The sequence below is a fragment of the Hyalella azteca genome, unplaced genomic scaffold (assembly GCF_000764305.2).
Source record: "Hyalella azteca isolate HAZT.00-mixed unplaced genomic scaffold, Hazt_2.0.2 contig16235, whole genome shotgun sequence".
Classification (NCBI taxonomy): domain Eukaryota; kingdom Metazoa; phylum Arthropoda; class Malacostraca; order Amphipoda; family Hyalellidae; genus Hyalella; species Hyalella azteca.
In genome coordinates, this window is record NW_025946061.1 from 120,447 (window position 1) to 136,734 (window position 16,288).

At 36.3% G+C, this 16,288-nt stretch overlaps 2 protein-coding genes across 2 annotated transcripts; both read right to left on the bottom strand.

Annotated features, from left to right (window-relative positions):
• Positions 1-10,859: 10,859 nt before the first annotated feature.
• Positions 10,860-13,322, bottom strand: LOC108678945 (scoloptoxin SSD976). The gene is made up of 4 exons (XM_018167441.2): positions 13,226-13,322; positions 12,766-12,906; positions 11,877-11,996; positions 10,860-11,364 (listed from the first exon to the last, which is right to left on the bottom strand). The coding sequence occupies exons 1-4, from the start codon at positions 13,280-13,282 to the stop codon at positions 11,119-11,121; spliced, it is 564 nt and encodes a 187-aa protein (XP_018022930.1). The 5' UTR covers positions 13,283-13,322; the 3' UTR covers positions 10,860-11,118.
• A 359-nt stretch (positions 13,323-13,681) lies between these two features.
• On the bottom strand, positions 13,682-15,881 carry LOC108678944 (cell wall integrity and stress response component 2). The gene is made up of 4 exons (XM_018167439.2): positions 15,757-15,881; positions 15,070-15,173; positions 14,406-14,790; positions 13,682-14,091 (listed from the first exon to the last, which is right to left on the bottom strand). Exons 1-4 carry the CDS (start codon positions 15,812-15,814, stop codon positions 13,682-13,684), a joined length of 957 nt encoding a protein of 318 aa, XP_018022928.1. The 5' UTR covers positions 15,815-15,881.
• Between the last annotated feature and the right edge of the window lie 407 nt (positions 15,882-16,288).

Here is a 16,288-nt window from a genome sequence, read left to right on the forward strand (position 1 = left end):
AGAGCTTTTCATGAGAAGTGTTATTAGCTTTATTCTTTATTATAGCTCATAATGAGCAGCATTATCACGATAAGCTTGTCAGGAGCAGAGTTATCACGATAAGCCTGTAGAGCCACGATACACGTAACGAATGCATCACTAATTTGCGTACACTGTGAAGCAAAAGTAATGCTAATTGACGTAAATTACGTACGGGTCTAGTTACTGGTAAAAAATACGTCACTAATTTGCATATATTGTGAAGCACCAGTGACACTAATTGACATAAATGTTACTCTGACGTTTAGGTTCCGTGGAAAAATGCATCACACAATTGCGTATTTCATGAAGCCCCAGCGAAATTTAAAATTGTCGTAGGTTTTAATTGCTACGTATCGAATGCTGTAAGAATTTAAAATTGGTAAAATTGGCATGTATAGATCCTATAATATTTAGTAGCATGTGACTCCTGCAGAACAAATAGCCGTGCAAATCTTGCTACACTAATTTTTAATTTAATTTAAGTTGAATATAAAGCTTGCAGCGCGTCGCCTGCGCAATTTTTCAGTTTTTCTGTCATGAAATATGAAGCGACACAGAAATTTAGCGCATATTGTTATCGCTGTCGTCCATGCATTCTTCTTTGAAACCAAGTAAAAAAGTATCATCTCCAAGACAGATATAACAGTTCAATATTTTGTATTAAATGATTGCAACAACTATCTCACCAATTGACATTCGAGAACCATGTATGCTAACGATGATTAGTCGCTAGTAGGCATTTGAAGACTATCAGTGCTGACGATACTTAATCACGATAGTTGGCACATGGACACCATGAATGTTGATGATTAGTAATCACTAGTAATCATTCAAAACACGAGTGCTGAGCATGATTGATCATCACGATTACTCTCACCGCAACTGTGCTGTGGTCACGTGACCAGGCAAAAATGGACTTTTTCCGAACAAATATCCAGTTTTTGGTAGCGAAAAGACAATTTCTGCGCAAAAAGTGAACTGGTTCAGCGGTGAAGTGAAAGTGTAAGGAACTTCTAAACCATCGAAATTTTTTGTCATTCTCGTGGCAGGCGTTCGTGCCGAATTCTGACGAGCCAAATTTCCTTGATTCGTTGACACGTTTTTGCATTTGCTTGTCAAGTTTTCGTACTTGTTGAGCTTCTATATAAGTTCATAATATCTGAGAACGGCTTAGTATTCTTGGAATGACTTGCAATTATCTTCCAATTAGAATTAAAGAAAGGCGTTACTTGCAAATATTTCATTTAAAAATTTAAAACATCGTCTTTTACTGTGCGTAGGATGCATGTTCATAAAAAAAATCTGAAATAAAATTTGGCGCTAAAAAATTATAAAATCATATGCGAATTACCAATTAAAATTAAAAAAAGAACATCTATTGTGTTTATCTTTCTGATTATAGTATTTGTCAAGCGAAACAATATCATGCGCCATTGTGCTGATTTTTAAACATAAAGAAACGACTATTTGCCTTTATAAAAAACGGCACAATGCCACAGCAAATAAGGCATTGGCATGACACAGACTTGACATTGAATTGAACACAAGTATGCTATTAATTTTAGTATCGGCAGAGCGTAGACATTAACTTTATCATGAACGAGCATAAAACTTCAATTTATCCTAAACAAATCATAGACATTGAATTGGGCAGCGGTGAAGCATAGACATTGAATTGAACAGCGGTGAAGCATATTCATGCATTAAATTTGCATCGGCAAGGAAAAAAACATTTATTTAGAAGCAGCAAAGCATTTATCAATAGTCAAAATATTAAATTAGGCATCAACATTATTTTGAATATGATTATTCAAATACATGACGTCATGCACTGGAAAAAATTGTAAAAAATAGCAAAAAAGCTGCTCATGACGGAGCTTCATTGCGAGTAAACTGCAAATTATTATTTTTCTGTTCGAATTAATAATTTAACCTAACTTAACTTAATTAAATTACTCAGAAATCCGGGAATTTGACTGAATATTTCCTAATACGAATGACTTGGTTCATAATAAATTCAGAGATGGCTTGCCGATGAGACCTACGGCCAAACAGCGCCGGTTTGCTACACGATATATTGACGTGAAAATGAGTTTTGTGATCATAAGTTGCAGTTTGACAATAAATTTTTTGATGAGTATTTATTATAGTAATCCTAACAGTAAATATTATGAGCAGCGAGACGATAAGACGATTGGAATATATGGACTTGTATGGAATATATATTCATTCTGAATTTATGTTAATTATATATCAAAATGGCGTCAACAGCTGTCGGTTTCATATAAACAGTGATTACTCCGGTAAAAAATGTAACAAAAACATTTGTTACAAGTGAATGTAGCAGCAGCACCAACCACATCAAGAGTAATAACGGCCTAACGTGGCAGCAGCGATGTCAAAAAAGTTCAACCGGCTAGAGTTTTTTCAGAAGCAAGTTCCGAGAAGTTTTTAGGACCAGTTTGAAAGCCTAGAACTTAGTGGATACGTTCTCTTGGTGCTGCTGGCTGTCATATTCTCGTACTTATTTGATGCGGACTTTCTTCTCAAGCAATGCATGACTTTACTTATGTCCATGAGCATATGAAGCAACCACCACGCAATGACACACAGTAAATTCATTTCACTTGTAGAAAGATGAGTGAGACTTTATCGAAACATCGATGCAATTTTCGCCTTTGCGCGGGACATCCCGACAAAGTTTGGCTCATAAAGTGGTTTATCAGTGCTACGTAAAGTTTAGCATAATTTGGACATTACAACCCATTCATGTTTTTGAGGATGCTTGATAGTTAAAAGGTGCATTTCTATTTTCATTTATTGAAGTTTGAATATTCATTTCAATGGTATTGTGAATATTTGTTATCAGTCTTCATTCTTCATATTCTAACGCCGTGTCAACGGAACGTCGTTTCAACTTCAAGGAGTTTATCACAAAACATTATCTTAGTCATCGAAACTCGTTCAATTTTAAATTAATATTCGATGAATAAAGAGTAAGCTGGCATATTTTATCACAAAAGACAACACTCGTGCATTGCAGCCCTCGCTACATCTGAAATGTATGCAGATAATGCAGTGATGGTTCATATAAAATGTATGCAGGTAACGCCTGCCTAATGCATGTAGAATTTTTGCAGAGAATGCAGTAATATTTAATATAGAAACTATGTTGCGATAATAAACGTAGAATGTATGTTCACAACGAAGAAATAATTAATTTAGAAAGCATGCACAGAATGCAGTAACAATAAAAATTAAGTAAGAATATATGAATATAATGCAGTAACGATAAAGTAAGAATGTATTACTAGAATGCAGTAACAATAAGTAAGAATATATGACTAGAAAGCAGTTTAGATAATGTAAAAATGTATGCAAATAATGGCTTAATAATGAAAATATAGCAGTAGTATTGCACAAAGATGATCCGTATTTATCATGACTATTGCAGCAAAACTGTCGAGAAACAGCTTATAAGTAAGAAACTATGAATGGAATGAAGTAACGATAAAGTAAGAATGTATGCAAATAATGAATTAATAAAGAAAATATAGCAAGACTCACCACATGAGGTAGGCAGATATGGCCACGAATATCATGAAGCCTGAGCCCAGAGCGACCATCGCCCACATCCAAATGTTGATCTCCTCTGAAACATAAGAAAGTTGAAACATTAATTAAATTGTATATTCATAAAATGTTAATTTCTGACGCAAATATCGTGTATCCAAAATAATTTTTATTGATCATTGGTCGTGCTATCATAGCTCGCTCGAATACGTGGGGTGTTCTAAGTACACGTAGTAGCCTAAGTACACGTAGCGGTCTGAGTACACGTAGCGGACTAAGCGCAAGTAGCGGTCTAAGTACACGTTGCGGCCTAAGTGCATGTAGCGGCTTTAAGTACACGTAGCGGCCTAAGTACTCGTAGCGGCTTTAAGTACACGTAGCGGCCAGAGTACACGTAGCGGTCGAAGTACACGAAATCTTTATCATTATTGTTTCATTGAATTTTGTGATTTCATGATTTTCCTTGAATTTTTGTAGGGTTACAATCACGAAGATTTATTGCAAGCGCAATACAAAAAGAAATTTTAACAAGCAGCTTAGTCGGATAATTTCGATCTTTTTTGTTATGTAATTACAGATCAATTATATAAAAAATAATTATGAAAAATAAAATCATAAGTAAATGATTATGATATTGTGCATGTTCTTAAAGTTTAAATTCTGTTTCATCATTAATTTATGAAGGTAAAAGGACCGTGACGTGTAACGGGCCGGCAACTTGAATTAGAATATCAAATACCGTAGACTTTGATCCGTTTTCTCTGTATTCTATGGGAGACTGAATTGTATTCGGGTAGCAGGCTCGAATTATGTAAACCCTTTTCACAACTTTGATGAATTGTTGAATAATGAAAAAATATTACACAACAAGAAAATTGTTTGCATGCTGATCGGCTGCTTTTATTGTAATTTATATAAGGTATTTCAATAAAGGCTATCATATGCATCTAATGGGTAACAATATTTTTACTAACTTCAGGGAAGTTGTGTTTCGCTCAAGGATTTCAATCCACCATCACCATTACTCTATAATAATTATTATTCCATCAATATCATAACTCAATAATCATGATCATTCATCGTTATCATCACTCTTCAATCATTATCATCCCATCATCACCATCATTCTACAATCATGATCATTCATCGTCATCATCACCCTGCAATCATTATCATCCCAGTATCACTATCACTCCACAATCATTCTCATGGAAAAAAATCGCAACTGAGCAAAAAAGTCAAGTTCTTTAAATCAAATAATAGGGATGACTGTACATGTAATCTTACATTTCCTGCTCCAAGATGAAAAAAACACCAAACTTCTATATTTTTGTTGCCGTGAGGGACGACTTTAAACTTCAATTCTGAAAATATTTGCGGTAAAATAGTGAGTGACAGTAGAATTGTTGCCGTGATAGCTCCAGCGCGTGCTCGTGAATATTAAGGTTCACAATTCAAAGTCTATTTAAATTTGAATTAAAATAAAAATAATTAAAAATAGATAAATAAAATTAAAATAAAAAAGGCAGGCAAGTCTCACCAGGCAGGTACTTGATTTCCCTCAGTCCAATAGGCTCAGGCATCGCCATCTTGGATGTGGTGGTGATGAAGGCTGCTTGTGACGATGGTGGTGAACTGCGTCTGTTGAAACATGTATTTAGTTTTTATATGTAATGGATGTTTGGTTATAACACAAATTGTTGTGAATCAAATTGCTTTCTTTTGCACGACATAAGCGCGACTGAAAAAATAAAAGAGCGCTCGACAAATAATGATTGCTAGATTGATCGAAGTTAAGCCTAAATATTGAAGCATAGAACATCAAATGCCCGTAACTAATTATCTGACTTGTTGTTATATTACATTACGTATTGGTATATTTTGAGCGTATAGCTCACAACTCTAATGTATTAATACACCGTACATTGATATATCATACATCGCAATACCAAAAACCAAAACAGGCACTCAAATTTCAGAAATAAATGGTGCCTTCCTTTAAATAAAAGGCACTTTTTATAATTATATAATATAATAATATAAGTAAATTTTTATATTACGATCTTCATACTTCATTACATAATACAATCGACATTCTCTTCGTATATAAATAGACAAAAAGTTGATGCATCATCAAGCCGTAACAGAGCGGAAACTCCTCGTATCATAAACAAGTTTGCGAGGAAAGTTTTCATCGAAACAAGTGTCTCATTAATTATATATGCTTACAATTTATCAAAACGCCAGTTTATGTGAGGGAATTCATCAACATGAGATTAAAACTGAGCTAATAATAAAGATATATTAATTATATTAATTGAGCACAATGTTTCATTCAAGCACATAGGTATTGGCGTCAAGTGCAATAAAAAATTACCAATAAATTGAAAGTTGAGGTTTGATGGAATGTTTGCACCCTCATTCCATCATTGAAGATAAAACAAAGACTAAGTCGATTATATTAAAGTCGAAAAATTCTTTATTGGTATTCATCGATAATGTGAAGCAGCAGTAAAACGTCAGTCGTGGTTTGGTGAAGGATTTGAACCTCTAATCCACCATTAGAGACAAAAACGAGACAAAGTACCGATTAATCAATGTTAAATAATTCAATAAATTAAATTTGTATGCATCAATGAAGATAATGCGTCATACAACTGTCATGGCGGCCCATCGCAGATAACAGGGCAGCTTTAATGAACAGCTCTTTAACTTTATATGCAAAGTTCCGACTAAACTTTACGAATAAAACTTTATATTTTGGCACAGAACATGTCAAGCTGTGCTTGATATTGTATTTTTCCGACAACAATTTTTATTCTAAACATGAACAACAAAAGAATTCCGTACCTGGAGACCGAGAGCACGCGTGCACCTCCAATGAAAGCCCAGGACACACTGACCCTCGACTGTACGACGAGCCCTCACTTGCTTACCCCTCGCGGTAATCAGATAGAAGAAGAGGCAAACAATTTGGAGAGATGAAAAAGAGCAATAATCATAGGAGAAGAAAATTTCACGGGGAAGGGAGAAACCGTGATAATCGAGAGGCCCAGAGTAAATTTCAAGTAAAACAGAAACCGCGATAATCGTATGAGAAGATTCGAAAAAATTTTTAAGGAAAGGAGAAATATAATATAATAATCAGCGGAGATGAGGATGAACGGCGAAAAAGTTTTTGTAAAGGAAGAAATTACGAAAGTCAGACGAGAATAGGAAAAAAATTTTATATAGAAGTAAGAATAGGTAAATAAAAACCATATTATATGGGATTACATTTTTTTGTATATTAAAAATCAGTGATCATATTATCAGGGGTCACATTTTTGTATATTAAAAATCAGGGATCATTTTATTAGGGATCATCTTTTTTCTGTTTATTAAAAATCAGGGAACATATTATCAGGGATCATATTTTCTGTATATTAAAAATCAGGTATCACATTTTTTTGTACGTATATTATAAATCATGGATCATATTACCACGGATCATATTTTTTGTAAATTAAAAATCAGTGATCATATTATCAGGGATTGCATTTTTGTATATTAAAAATCAGGGATCATATTACGGGTATCACATTTTTTGTAAATTAAAAATCAGGGATCACATTATTTTATATTAAAAATATGGGATCGCATTTTTTGTATATTAAAAAACAGGGATCACATTTTTTTGTATATTATAAATCAGGGATCATATCATCAGGGATCATCTTTTTGTATAATAAAAATCAGGGATCATATTATGTAAATAGAGACAAACCCTCTACAAGTAGCACTCATACTCCCTTGTACCGGACCAAACTGCGCCGTGATAACCCACACAAATAATAAAATGAAGCGATATTTTGAACAATTTTTCCTCAATTTTTATGAGTATAATAGCGACCGTTATTTACAGCAGGAACGACCTGTGTAAAGCCATCAAACACACCTAAAGTTGTATAGTAATTTCTGATCCATTAATTTAATTCATGAATTTGAATTTTTGATTCTGCATTGAAAATTTGAGGGCAAATATCTATCGATTTTCTTCACGAGTCATAAGACCAAATAGCTACAGAAGATAGAGGAACATAATTGTCATTGCTCGTAAATAGTAAAATATTGAGCGCTCATAATAGAAATAATTTAATCAGAGTTTTGTCAAACCTTTCAATGACTTGCAAGCAAAATTTTTAATTTTGTTGCTAAAAAGCTGAGTTCACTTACCCTTTTTCCCGCTAAAGCTCATGTTTTCCCGACGAATGCGTTGAAAATACGCTAAATTTAGCTTTAAAATGGCTGAATTGGCAACATTGATTAAACAATGAACGGTAATTAGAATTGACTCTTGGAAAAATAGAGCTCTAGCTACGCGCCCTTTTTCCCTCAGTCAGTAATTCCATGTACGTCGACGTGAATATATGGTATATATAATTTAAAAATTCCTTTGCAAACATCAAAGGAAACCTACACTTTTTTGTTGCGATACTCTCATAAACATTTAGCTAATTAGGCGCAGTGTAGTTCTCACAATTAGAGAAACGTATCTTTAACTCAACTGCACATGGAGCTTTTTTATAAAGTAATATATTTACTTTCACTGCTTCCCACAATTGTTCTAAATGGATAAATATTTATTTAACAAATAAATATTCACTCTGAATGCATCATTGACATACTATAGACGAGTTTACGCACATTAAGCCAAAATATGGAATAATCAGATGGAGATGCCGTAAAGTATAATCAAGAGATCAACTTTAAATTTCTTGTGTTTTTCAGTTCCATATGAGGGACTTTCAACAGTGAAGTATAAATTATATTACAAAGGTATAATAAATTATAAAACATTTGTGAGCTTTATTGAGATGTACAGAAATAAAAATAGTCAGCAAACATGACAGCAATATAACGACATTCCGAAAATGCATAAGTAATAACGAATAACGGAATAAGTGATAAAAGATACTTTTGGGGGGATATACGTCAGTTATGGAAAGATCAGGTTCCAAAGGCCGGATCCCTTGTGGAATCAAGTCTCGAAAAGGACAAGTATCGGCAACAGGCCCTGGGCCTATGTCTTCAGCGCCGACGGTTCTATTCTATTCTATTTTAATATCATAGCGAAAGGCAATCTGCGAAAATGCATAAGCAATATCTAATAAGTAAGAAAGAAACTGTTCCGAGATTTACAATCACTAGCGAAGGGTAACTCCGAAGTTTGTCCATTCCTTCCGTGGCGATGCGCTAGTTGAACGAAATTCCTTCCATGAAAGAAGCGATGCGCTTGTTATGAATTGACCAACACTAATCAACAATATTTCCCGATATCGAATGGTGATTGCTTAGTATAGTTTAACTTGACATCCAATATCCAATATATGATATGAAAGTGAAAATAAGTAATATTGTAGGTTCGTAATAAACAAAAACTCGTAAAAAACAAAACTGTTAATAAGCATGTACGTAGGTAGGCGTGCCTAGACAACTAAATCAAATGTAAGTTGCAGCATCCGAAGCTTTGAAGTCTCGCTCAGAACAAGTAATGAACCAATTATCCTTCTCGGGTAAATTCGAGTCAAAAATTCTTGAACTCTTTTTGAGGGGATTTAATTCTAGATATAATTTGCAGAAACTGTTTGAGGCACGGCGGATATTGGAATTTATGGAATTTCGGAATGCATTTGTGTTCCATTGTGGTGATTACATTTTATCGAATATTAGATTTAATTCTAATGGCAAATTTCCACCCAATGCTTCAACACAAACCATTCTATTAATGGAATGCTATAGTCGCCAGCTACTGCCTAGTGACTCCCATAACCTAATTTCATCTACTTGGTATAAAGTATATGATGGCAACAAACTAAATATATGATGGAAACAAAAATCTAACAAGCCGAGCGAGTAGACTACAAAAAGCAAACTAATAGAAGTAAAAAACAAAATCCCCACAAAAACTGTAGAAAAGGAACTAGCACAAGCCGAGATTATGTATAGATATAGAGAGCGGTCACTCATCTACGACTAGCCTCATACCTACTTCCTTTCTACGTCTACCGACATTGCAACCTTAGAACTACAGAAATAAAATGCAAGTAGAAAAGTCGTTCTCGATTACATCCCCAAAATTGGCAGTTGGCATGGACAAAAATTACTTATTCCTCTCTTGCTGTGATTGCTATTCGGCGCTACCTGCAACAAATAAATGAATTAGAATTTAAATCTCAATTTGCAACTGCCGCCGAGTCTATCAAGACAACGCCATCTGGATTTAACAGGAATAATTTCTTTCGAAAATTATTTTCGAGCCAAACATCACCCTTAGGTCCTAATAAATACGTACACAAAGTTACATTGATCACCGTTTATTACTTTGGGAGATATTTCTTGGTCAAAGTAAAGAAAACGGGCCACAAAATCGGCCTCAGAAATGGCGGCTGTTTCCCTGTAAAGGCAAACGAAGGCAAAATCGAAAAGGGTGGTTGAGAATGTATTTATTCAAAATTTAGTACAAATCTGTTTAGTAGTTTAGAAGAAATGCCATGATCACTGCAAAATTCGGCCTGTTTCGCCGTAAAACTCACGAATGAAAGGGAAATGGGAAAATTTTCCTGATCTAAGCAACACAGCTAGGTCCTAATGAATACGTGTACCGAGTTTCATCGAGCTGCGTTCATTACTTTGGGAGATATTATTTGATCATTGAATTAGGACATATTCCATGCAGACCGGCCGCGAGTCCGGCCGTAACATTGTCCGAGACGTGCAAGTTAGATTACTAAAGCTACACACCACACAACCCTCTATGAAGCATTCAAATTTAACATACAGATATTGCAGGTGAAATGAAAATCTGATTGACTCAACTGCTATTTCGGCATGATGGTGTTGTCTCGCAGTGATTATCAACTCTAAGGAATTATACATCAGTGGTCATTATTGGTTTCACACGGTACTTGCTTAGATACAAGGTAGTCACTTCTTTAATATGAGCCAAATTTGTGATCGAATTTCTTTGAGAATACCAAGGCTGTTCCACATTTCTAAGCATCAATTTATTAAGAAGTCGTATTCTTTCGCGTTGAACTTAATTGGATTTTTAAAACTAAGATACGTTTTTTTTCAACCCCAGGCTATTTTAAGTCTTCTAGGACTGCGACCAACAGGATTGAGATTCGTTGACTAACAAACTGATAAATGCCCCAGAAATTTCACTTTATTGAGTCTGCAATTTTCAGTCCAAAACTGCAATTTGAGAACACTTCTAAAAACGTTCCTTCAATTTCAGTAGCTCTAAGAGGAAAATTGTCACTAAAATTTAAATATGGAGAAAATTAGTCGAACAACATTCATACACTGAATTTTTATTAAATATTTGTGTACACAAAGATTCAGAGTTTATAATAAAAAATATTTTTCTGGGTACGAGTAGCAGCGCAAGGAGTTAGCAGTCAAGCATACCCGACTCAAAATTCTGGATTAAGAATATTCATCTGATATGTCCAAACCTTTTTAACAATTGAAAAGGTGAAATCAATTCGTTGATTTAGGAGGAGTTATGCAGAGCTCGTTGTACTGCGAAGAAGTCCCGTATGGACACATGGTGCCTGCTGGCCCGATACTGTAAACGGGATGCGTGATTTGGTTCCCGGCAGGTCCGTAGTTGCATACGAAAAGTTGACATTTTTCTAGAAAGGCTGGAGCGTTGTTCACCAACTCCATGCATGGGCCGAACGTTACTTGTCCGCAACCGATTTCATACGTGGACGCCCATAACATCTGGATAGAAATGACTTGAGTAAGAATCTTGGAAGTTTGTACTCCGACTTATTTACGGATATTGTATGCACTCAGAAAGATCTTTTGCATACGGATATTGTATGCACTCTTCGATTCAAGTATCAACCTTTAAGATTGCTCACTAAGACCGGAGTCTTAACAGTTGTTTCAAGACAATATTGACCATTCATCACGCGGGATTTATGCCTTATATACAATGACAGTTTTTATTTTCTAGCGTCGTTATATATAATCGAGTACATGGCAGTTCGCGTCAAGCTCCGTTCCTTTTCCGAAAGAAAATAACAGCAAATAGCAGCGCCTACTGTGATCAGCTGAGGATGGACTATCAAAATTGTTCCGACTTATTAACTTTCAGCCACTCGCTGACGGCTTGCACGCAAAACCCACCTAAAAGAGACAGGCGTACACCCACCTGGGCTGCGTACACCCACCTGGGCTGCGTACACCCACCTGGGCTGCGTACACCCACCTGGGCTGCGTACACCCACCTGCGTGTAGTGCCCGATACTCTTGTTCTGAGAGACGGGCGCGTATGAACGGACTAGGCTTTCGTCGACGTAGACCACTTCGCTGTACCAGCTCTCAATAACAGCTTTCCATTCCTTAACCTGTAATATCAAATTAGAGATTATTTGTATTTTTTGTTGTATTGAAACTAAGTTGTCAGCCTTTAGGTGGAAACTATAAACGTATGTAAATTATTCACAAGATTATATCGTTTTCATAAACCGAACCATACTATCAAATGCTAATCCACGTTAAAAAATGTTCAAAATAAACGATTGTCGCTTCAAACATCTTATCTATCCGATGCATAATTCTGGCTTCAAATCTAGGATATTTATGAAAATGTTCATAATTCAATCAAATTTTGTACAACTTAATCAAGTCATGCCTTTCAAATTCCACCAATTATATTTTCTATTCCTTCAACATCGGCAATCCGATTACAATGGGCAAGTGTGATTCGCTAACAAACGCTACCTGAACCTGGAAAAGTCAACAGCAATTACTTAATGCACCATTTTAACCCTTTTTAGATTGCATAATTTCATGACGTTATAACCGTACTGAACTTACAGGTACAATTGTACCATTTGAATCCGACGAAAAATAAAAATGTTTGTGATCCAACAATTTATTCATCCACGATAATAATGTGCTTCTTGAAATGTGTTCAGACTTTTCCGTGGATAAAATCTATTGAAATAGCTGGTTTGGTTTGTCGATTTTCGTTATAGTTAAACAGAAAATTATATTAAAATGGTTAAAACAGATTAAAAATAGTTAAAAAAGATTGAAAATAGTTAATTAGATTAAAAATTAGATTAAAAATAGTTAAATAGATTAAAAATTTGATTAAAAATAATTAAATACCTGACTTAGATTATCGGTAGACCGACGTGTAGGAGCACCCGATAGCTGGTGTACGTTCTGACCCGTGAATGTGTAGGGTCTCGTGACAGGGGCACGACATTCATAACATTCACTGGACAGTTGGCACTGGAACGCCCAAGCCTGTGCAATATGAATTATTAATACCGAGGTAACGATACATAGATAATAGCTAATAACGATAGATAAGCATGCACTTTGCTGGTCAAATAGTGACCGTAAGTTAATCGGCGTAACAGAAGGAAGAGTTTTATTACTTAGACGCCTGACATACGAGCTTAAGTTATACTAACTTGAAAATGCTAAGTTTTCAATGATTCAAAACTGGCCATTTCTAAACCAGACACATGCGATACCAAAAAACTAAGAAAAGAGACGAAGTCCTAAGAATTGAAATAATTCTTTATTTTCGATCTCTTAAAGTAGATAATCGATGATTAACCTGAGCAATCCTGGCCAACTCGTCATTCCAGGACAACTGGAAGAGGTTAGCGGCCATGGGTTGTGGACCGTGTAGCCCTCTGGACTCAGCTCCTCGAGCGACCTTTTGAGAGGGAATGGGAATTATGCAAGTGTACTAATCTCAATTGTGATATTCAATGATAAAATTCAATTGAATACATAAAAATTATTCAATTAATCAAGTTGCGAAAATAAGAAATTGCTTTGGTGCGAACGTAGCTATGAATTGACATGGTAAAGTGTCCGCCCCGGCTGGAAAAGCTAGCTACTTCGTAATTACGACAATGATATGCTTATATGCACTTATTACTCGTATTATATGTCAATTGTGTGTGTCAAACGGCCACTCAAGCCTCCTAGGAGTCGCTCTGTATAAATAACCCAGCTTCGCAGTCCTCACCCCCGTGTCCCAGCTCTCACCCCAGTGTCCTAGCATTCACCCCAGTGTCCCAGCTCTCACCCCAGTGTCCCAGATGGTTGAGGGACCAACAGGTGAAGTCGTGGGTGTGGGACTAGCGGACGAAGTCGTGGGTGTGGGACCAACAGATGAAGTCGTGGTTGAGGGACCAGCAGATGAAGTCGTGGGTGTGGGACCCGCAGATGAAGTCGTGGTTGTGGGACCAACAGGTGAAGTCGTGGTTGTGGGACCAGCAGGTGAAGTCATGGTTGTGGGCCCACCAGGTGAAGTCGCGGGTGTGGGACCAGCAGATGAAATCGTGGTTGTGGGACCAACAGGTGAAGTCATGGTTGAGGGGCTTGGAGACGAGGTCGTGCTGATGGATGAAGCAGTGGTTGTAGGCGAAGTAGTACTCGTAGTAGCAGAGGTTGCTGAAGTCGTGGCGTTGGCTGCAGAAAATAAATATTTACAAGTCTCCAGCGTTCAAATTTTCAAATTGCGTTAACCGTCCATCAGCTATACATTATGTTACGCATTTCAAAATACAAAGACTTATTCTAGTACTTCGCTCGACTTCTACTAGTTTCTAGTTTCTTAGCCGGTTATATCAAAGTACTAAATTAACCCAACACTTTAGGCAAGACTCCCATTTTCAACATTTTTATCTGAAAGCTGGGCAACAAAAATAAAATCTGGATTGAAAACTCTCAAAGGATATCAAATCTTCATATACAGAAAGATTTAATATTTAGCGCTTGCATACCTCCGCAGAAACAAATTGATTTGACGAACAGTTCCATCTTGGGTCGGCCATCATCCATGTTGCATTGCAGAAGCGAGCATTTCGAAGGTAAATGCTCCACGTAATTATTTGCGAAGACAAATGAGTTATTGAAGTAGCATCCAAGCTTAAGATCGAGGTCCAACAGTTTCGTTAAGTTTACAAAGTTTTTGGAAACCAGTTTTTCAGGAGTACCAGTGACCTTTCTGACGGTAAGCACCGGGAAGGGTAGCCGAGGAGTGATGATAGAACACTTGCAGTTGTCAAGATCTTTTAGGTAAATGTGATTCGTTGAACCAATGTTCAAGATTCCTGGGATGACCCGGCATACCAACTTAGAGCAAGATTCTTGGTAAACTTCTATCGTCTGAAAAAAATGCAATCTTCCTTTAACTTCAGAAACTCGTGGACGATTTCGATGAAATCATATTTTGGTTAGGTCTTAGAAATTTCGTTGAATCAGGATTAAGAAAATACGTTAATTTGGCTGGTTTGCATGTCAAATTTTAGACCGCTCCTTTAAAAAGTATTACCCAAATATTTCGATTACAAAGCGAATTTCAAGTAATTTGAATACAGACAATTATTGAATAGCAGATGGTTCACTCCCCAGCCAATGTTCATCCACGCCGGTTCTCAGGCTCACCTGCCCATCTGAGTACAGGACGTCGTTGTAAATGCAGTTTCGGCCCCGACCCAGAAAAGCCTCGATCTTTTGCAGCTCAGATGAAGACGCAGTTCTAAGATCGGCTGAGAGAGGATGTTCAAATTAAAATGAAGAAAAGGTGTGCTCTAAATTTCGTTTTAATTACTTTTCTACTCCTCCAGTCAAGCATATCATGGCTTCAAGTTTCGCGTCAACCATTCAAATCCTCAACATCATGACCCTTAAGATGTGATCGTTATTATTCATTTACGCACATATGACGTCGCAAAATCTTACAGAATTTTTTGACTATATCTCGAAATTCAACGAATTGACATCACATATGGCATCGATCTGATTATTGCTCGAAAGGCTGAATCTAACGGCTAATATTAGGGGAAGCAAGTTCAAACGCACTCATTAACAGTATTACTAAAATTTCGATTCGACAAAGATTATAATAATTGTAAGTGGTCGTTGTCGACAATGCTATGCAGAAATTGAACCTAACCAAATCCACAAAACATCGAATTTATCCGAGTAACATCGAGTAGTAACCTAGAATATATTTTCTCTAAATTCATTCGTCTGACGAGAAAGTTATACAGCAAGAGGAAAGTGACACTTAGATTTCATGAAACATCGAACGCTTGACAAAAACGATGTTGAAGAAGAATTTTGACTTGCCTGGTGTAAGTGTGGCTGTGGCACCCACGGCGAACAATAATACTCCTGCAATCAACATTTCATCAACTTTCTGAGAAATAATATTAATCAAATTATTCAACGTTTGTCTTACAGGTTCTGAATTGTTGTGACATTCAGGATTCGTTTTTAATCTACTCTTAATCAAATAGCTTGCAATAAGTTTTTACATTGCTTTATCTGTGACCGAAATGTCGGTATTAGCCAATTTAATAATGCATGTGAAATTTCGGGATAGTGCATGAAGTTTCCGTAATTTTTGGGCGGATGCTTGTCCGTCTCCTGACTGTGATTGATTGTGATGTCATCCACTCCAGGCTGCGATTGGTTGTGGGATTGTGATGTCATCCTCTCCAGACTGTGAATGGTTGTTTGATGGCCACTACGGTATGCTTTGTGTACTGGTTAATTTATTACCCCTTTAGAATTCCACGCTTCTAGCATTCACATAGTGGACGCAGAAATCGACTTTCCTACAGCGAATACTAAACCAATTGGTCGCATCCAGACTGTA